At 45.6% G+C, this 6849-nt stretch overlaps 1 protein-coding gene across 4 annotated transcripts in view; it reads left to right on the forward strand.

Annotated features, from left to right (window-relative positions):
- Positions 1-4967: 4967 nt before the first annotated feature.
- The window catches only part of LYRM9 (LYR motif containing 9), a 33640-nt gene continuing 31758 nt past the window's right edge, over positions 4968-6849 (forward strand). The window contains exons 1-3 of one of the 4 annotated variants that reach the window (XM_029927847.1): positions 4968-5155; positions 6261-6349; positions 6593-6736. In XM_029927847.1, the coding sequence (XP_029783707.1) occupies positions 6287-6349; positions 6593-6736 (207 nt within the window). In that variant the 5' untranslated portion in view covers positions 4968-5155; positions 6261-6286. Of the gene's footprint in view, positions 5156-6260; positions 6350-6592; positions 6737-6849 lie in introns of those variants that run through there. The other 3 variants (XM_029927848.1, XM_029927849.1, XM_029927850.1) reach the window with 3 other exon arrangements.

Genomic DNA, 6849 nt, shown 5'->3' on the forward strand with positions numbered 1-6849 from the left:
AAAACAGAAAATAAAATGTATTTTTCCCCTGATATGTTTATCTCCTCCTTCTATTCTCAGCCCTCTCTTCTCTCATGCATAAGTCTTTCGTCCCCCCCACCCCCCATCCCCTCCGAACAATAGCTACATTGAACAATATATGGTAAAGAAAAGGTTACATGGGTGGCTAACAATTTTACAACACTTCTAGAAGGTGTGGTCCAGCTGACCCAAAAGCTGCTGAGAAGTAGAGGACAGAGTTAGGGACAGAGAGAGCCGTTGCTTATGACAATATGGAAGCCATTAAAAGCCTTATGAAGAGCAGTGTCAGTGGCATGAAGGTGGGAACCCACGGAGCGTCCCGAAGGATGAATGGGTGAGTTCTGAGGAGGTGAGACAGCCTGTGTAGATGACTCTGATGCCGGCTTCTCATCATTTCGATCTCGGTTTAAGTGCCACCTCTTTGGAGTCAGTTAAGTAGCCATCCGGTGAGTGTCATGTGCCCATATTTTATTACTCCACAAAGCACTGACTTACGATCCGATCTTCTCTTCTTTCTTTGTTGTTCTCTGTCCCTAAAACACCACACATATATGATTGTAATGTGGGGCTTGGGGTTTTGTTGTTTGTCTGGTTTTGGTTTTTTGTTTGTTGTTTGTTTTGTTTTGCTTTTTTATTTCCAGAGCCTAAAAATCTGCTTGACACCGTGACGATGGTCTATACACATTTGTTGAATGGATGGATAAAAGCTGGTCTATAATGGAGCGTGGAGAAACAGCCCAGTGCTTCTCATAGTGCAATATGCCTTGGAACCAAGTATTGGGGGGATCTCGTTAAAATGCAGATTCTGATTCTGCAGGTCTGGGGTGGAAGACTCTGCATTTCCTTTTTTTTTTTTAACATTTATTTTTGAGAGACAGAGAGAGACAGATCATGAGCAGGGGAGGGGCAGAGAGGGATAGGGACACAGAATTGGAAGCAGCCTCCAGGCTCTGAGCTGTCAGCACAGAGCCTGACGCGTGGCTCGAACCCACGAACTGTGAGATCATGACCTGAATCGACGTCAGATGATCAACTGACTGAGCCACCCAGGCGCCCCAGATTCTGCATTTCCTAAACAAGCTCCCAAGTAAGGCCAGTGCTCCTGGTCCATGAATCACATTTGGAGTAGCAAAGCCCTTAGACCACATTGGATGTAGCTTAGAATGAACAGGTGAAGGGAAGGACATTAATGGAGCGGGAGAGAAGGGAAACTGTAGAAGCAAAGATTTTAGGAGAACAGAGTCCAGAGAACCAGCAGAGGGACTGGCTTTTCTTTCTTTTAAAAAAATTTTTTTTAGGGGTGCCTGGGTGGCTCAGTCAGTTAAGCATCTGACCTCAGCTCAGGTCATGATCTCACAGTTTGTGGGTTCAAGCCCCGTGTTGGGCTCTGTGCTGACAGCTCAGAGCCTGGAGCCTGCTTCAGATTCTGTGTCTCCATCTCTCTCTGTCTCTCCCCCATCTCATGCTCTGTTTCTGTCTCAATAATAAACATTAAAAAATTTAATATTTTTTAATGTTTATTTTATTTTTGAGAGAGAGAATGTGAGTGGGGGAGAGGCAGAAAGAGAGGGAAACAGAGGATCTGAAGTGGGCTCTTCACTGATAGCCGAGAGCCTGATGTAGCGCTTGAACTCCCAAATATGAGATCATGAGCTGAATCAAAGTTGGATGCTTAACTGACTGAGCCACCCAGGTGCCCCGGGACTGGTTTTTCAAAGGCAGAAGGAAACTCCCTAGGAAAGAGGGAGAAGAGGTGAGAAGAGGAAAAAGCTCTCGCCTGACGGTGTCTGACTTTCCAGTGAGGTCATCGGCTGAGCGTGGGGGTGGGGGTGGGCTGTGGGAGTTCTGAGAGACAGGTGGCATCTAGTATGCCTTTGCGCTGAGATCATAAATTTAAAGTAAAAGCCATCAGCTCTGTGTCATTTTCTCAACACCAGTCTGCGTGGGTGCAGTGTGGGGAAAGGGGTGGTAGGTTCATCCAGAGTGAGTGGGACACAGGGAGAGAGGAGCCAGGCAGCTGAGGGTATTGGTCACAGGGAGTGCTTTAACGGTGGATTATGGGAAGTGAGGCACAGGCGGGACACGGCTGCTCAGGCCCCGCTCTCGTGGGGCTCTAGGGAGGAAGACAATATCCATATATGTATGTACAACATGTAAATAGGGACGTATATGTGATCAGCAGGACGAGCAGTGCCTCACCCACACTCCCGTACATATACCTGGCTGACTTCCAATCGCCAGCATCTGCATCTCTTTCCCTGGAACCGTGCAGGCCAGAAATAGCACCCGGGGGTTCATGCTGTAAGAGCGCCATTCAACCGGTAACTAACGGGAACTGGAGTAGACATGCCCTGGGTCCCATGCCCTTCGGGGAAATAATGGGACATTCCACGGTGGCCCCTCAGCAAGGTGAAGTTCAGTTGCCCATGGCGATAACTTGCTGGGCAAGCTTTTCTCTGTCTGTGGGCTGCCTTCCCTTCCCTGTCTCACGTCCCTTCCTGGATGCTTTCTAGGATCACGTTCCAAGTAAATCACTTGTTCCCCCACCCTTGCTTCCAAGTCTTCTGGCGGAATCCAAAGTAAGATGAGTGCCATTCGAAGCTGTAATACACGCCATGGACCAGGGCACAGGTTACTCTCTTGGGGGGAAGTGTTGTCTGCCACCGTGTCAAATGGGAGAGTGGGCATCAGGGAAGCAGAGAGGACATTTGGTCCGACTTTTGGTTTTGGCTCAGGTCATGATCTCAGGGTTTGCAAGGAGCCTGATTGGGATTCTCTCTCTCTCTGTCTCTGTATCTCTCTCTGCTCCTCCCCCTCTTGCCCTCTCTCAAAATAAATAAATAAACTTCAAAAAAAAAAAGGCCACCATGTCGGCAGCAGGGGACCAGGGCAATGAATTGAAGCCTAAGAGGCCACACCCTGCAGGGGCTTGTAGAATATGGAAAAAAGGTTGGCACACCTATGCAGAGAATATGGAGAGGCCATTGAAGGGGCTGAGGCAGCCAGTGACAAGATCAAATCTGCCCCCAATAAGAAACAGAGAAGGGAAGAGGAGGGGCAGGGGGAGAGTGGGGGTCTAGAGGACTCTCTACAGGGACCCAGGACTTGGCACAGAGATTTGCACGTGGTGGAGTCTCAAATGTATGCTGAAGTGGAAGGTAACTATTAACTACATATTTGATTGACCAGAACGCCCTATCTCTTGGCCAAAATGAGTCCTGCTTTTCCTTAATTGAAGGCGCCCTGCTTCACTTTATCAGGGCTTTCTCTTCAGATCAGCATTGATCCAATGACTCCCTTCTACCTTTTCTCATTCTCCACTGTCCTGTTTTTCTCTTTTTTTCTCTCCTACCTTTTCCTCGGTACCTCTCTGTCTCTCCTCTTCCCAAATAATCCTATTTAATAAAGTTGATTCTGTCTTCCAGTCTCCATTTCTTCTTCTTCTTTTTTTTCATGTTTATTTATTTTTGAGGGAGAGACAGAGTGCGAGCAGGGCGGGGGGTGGGGGGGGGGGGGGAGCAGAGAGAGAGGGAGACACAGAATCCGAAGCAGACTCCAAGCTCTGAGCTGTGAATACAGAGCCTGCCACGGGGCTCAAACCCACAAACTGTGAGATTATGTCCTGAGCCAAAATCAGATGCTTAAATGACCGAACCACCCAGGTGCCCCCTAGTCTCCATTTCTATTAAATGTGGCCCTCAACTCTTATCTGTGGCTGTCTTATTCATATGCAGACTCATATTCAGAGATGACAAACATCTGATCGTCAGTGTGGTCTCACGTGTGGCCACTGTAAATATATTACTACTGAATACATCAAGAGATATTGAATGATATGTACTAGTCAGCAAGTTTAGATTTAGGGAATGGCACAAAGTAATTCAAGATGGATGGAGGTCTAGGAAGGCGAAAACCTAGGTTATAAATTACTCTCCTAGTGTATGTTGCAAATAGTCACAATTGTTCTCTTTTCTCTCTTGTGCTTCTTTTTATAAGAAATCTTGAAATCCTCGCTCATCCTCTTCTTCAACCCAGCAATTAAAGAAGAAAGACAGTAGGTGTCTAAGACTTCACATAACCTTTTATACCCAATATTTTTGTTGTCTTAAAAACAAACCTTCAGTAGTCGGTGAGGCTGGGGTGGAGAAGATGTATTCATTGGGTTTTCGCCCTGAGGTCCCCTTTTGGCACATTCACCAGTCACCCCATGCCCCTCACCCTGTGCTCTGGCAGGATTTGAGACATGCAAATTGCAAACTGGTAAATAGCAACTTTGCATATTTTGAATAGAAGGGAACAACATGGTACCACTCATTCCTCTCACAGGGAAATCTGAGATAATGGGAGTGAGAGCAAGGGCAGACTGAGGGTCCTCCGTGTTTTCTTCAAAGTGTTTATTATGCTTATTAAATCTATTGTACAGTGATGAATTAATTTGAATTATTTACATGGTCAACCTTTGAGACAAAAACCTGATTTAACCAGATGATGCAAATTTCTCTTTGAAATCTAAAAACAGGTTTAAACCAGAAAAAGTATCAGGACTTCCTACAAATATTGGTTACAAACCTGTAGTTGTCAGGTTAAGTGACATCATGTCAGAAATCAAGAGAGTGTGGTGATGTATTCCTTGGGAAAGTCGATAAACGCCCCTCTGAGAACATGTTCCCTGGATGGGCAACTCTTGGGTGACAAATTTCTCAAGGAAGTTGTTCAATCCTGCGTATCTGCAAAATATCCTGTGCTGTCTGACGTGAGGGTGCTCATCTGCTAACATTTCAATGTAAAGGAAAAGCGCATAGTAGGAATGGTTGGATTTCTTTCGATCATGGGCCTGGGGTCATTTTAGTGAGTTTGGACTTTAGGGCTTTATTTTATTACTGAAGCTGTGAAGAATCTAAGGTTGCTGTCAAGTTCAAAGTACTACAATCCAATCTTTTTTTTTTTTTAAACTAGGTTTTCCATTACGACTTGGACAAAAATTGGGAAAAAATCGGAAACTGTGGTCCAAGCCTCACTATCCTACTTTGGATTTTTTTTTTTTCTTGTCGTTCGGGAGCTTATAAGGCATTTTTGTGAACTGTAAAATCGTGGGTCTTTGCACAAGCGATTCTGAAGGTGGTGTCCCTCCGAGGTAAAGTGAACAGCTTGCATCTTAAATATTTTATGAGATCTAGGTATTAGAACAATGTTTTTGATGCAGGAACACAGCGATCTAGGAACAAAGGAAAGACAGGGCCAAAGAACGGACTGTGAAATTTCTTCAAAATATTCAGTGATACTAAGGCTGAAAACAGGAATAGATGGTGATACTGCAGATTGTTCCTAATAAGGGTTTTAAAAGCCTTATGATTTATTGATTGGCTTTTCAATAATGATGTGGCCCTGACTCTGTGTAACTCCGAGGGTGGATTTATGAGGGTGTACAATCATCTTTCAGCTATATTGGGCCCAAGTCTCTATGTTGAAAATAAATGGAAGGGTGGAGGCAATTCTCTGAATATTTCAGGGGCGGAACACGCACATGATTTGTGTGTGAGGTGAAGGCCAGTGGATTGGGTGAAAAGAAAAAAACAAAAGGAAGAGAGGAAAAACTCTAAAGGGAGTTTGCAAAACACAAGAGACAAAATCTAACAACAAAAACCAAACCAAACCAAAAAAACCCACTACTTCTGTTAAGAAATACCCCCTGCTTCCCTTATTCTAAAAGGAGAAAAAAAAAAACAGATGCTCAGGTACCTCCGGGGAGCAATATTTTCCTCTCGAAAAAGAAAAAGAAAGGGAAAAAAAAAAAGGGAAGAGAAAAAAGTTGTCCTGTTAAATCAGCTACACATGGAGTCAGTCTGTTAAATCAGCCTTTTCATTACAAATGGGCTTAAAAAGCCCTAGAGAAGGCGAACGTGAACAGAAGCAATATTATCCCTAACAACCCAACTCTCTTTCAGACAGCTGAGAAGATATCAACAGCATCATTGAACAGGGGGTTTGTCTTAAGATAAAGACTCATCTTTATTTCTTTCAGGATATAAAACTTGTATTTAAATCGATTCAGAGAAGCACTTTAGCTTTAAACATTAGAGAGCGGGGAGAGCCGATTTAATAAAACGGCATTATTTCATTTTCAAAGAATGATACTGGCAGTAGCTGAGTTTAAATTCTGTATTCTTTCCCTCAATTATAATTATAGATGGGTCTGAAAGGAAGCATGCCTATTACTGTCATATTTATTCTTTTGACAGGTGTTATGGGACTATAATTTGATGAAATGACTCGAATCGCAGATTCCCGTACAAATACAATTCCTGTCATCAACACGAGTGGTTTGAGGGTAAGTCCTCCAGCAAGATCTTTTCACAGATCTTGAACACCCCTAATGTTTCAGCAGGGATCCATATTTAGGATGATGGGGGAGAGCCTGCCTTCAGGGCTTATATTCGAGGTAGCAACAGCCAGCAGGAAGCGTGGGTGTTTAAGGCTGTTCGTGAGACGGTTTTCTTTTTCAACTGGGTGGGGTTGGCTCGGCGAAGGGGGCACCCAGCGGGTCTTGCCTGTCTGGTTTCCTTACAAACAGACCCCAGTCCCTCATGCGGCCGGCAGAGGGCGCTCGCCGAACAGCAGACGGATGGGGGCGGTGCCGCTCCAGTTTCTGCGCGCAGGCGCACTCGTGGCTGCCGTGTCCGCCGCGTCCGGGTTTGACGTTCTCCAGTGGAGGCGGGTGAGCGGCGCGGCGCGGGGGGAGGGCCGGAGACAGGACGCTGGCGGGCAGCCGGGCTGGGGGCGGGAGGCTTCGGGCGTCCTCGGCTTTGTGCGGCCTGTGGAGGACCCACG

Source organism: Suricata suricatta, chromosome 17 (assembly GCF_006229205.1).
Source record: "Suricata suricatta isolate VVHF042 chromosome 17, meerkat_22Aug2017_6uvM2_HiC, whole genome shotgun sequence".
Lineage (NCBI taxonomy): Eukaryota > Metazoa > Chordata > Mammalia > Carnivora > Herpestidae > Suricata > Suricata suricatta.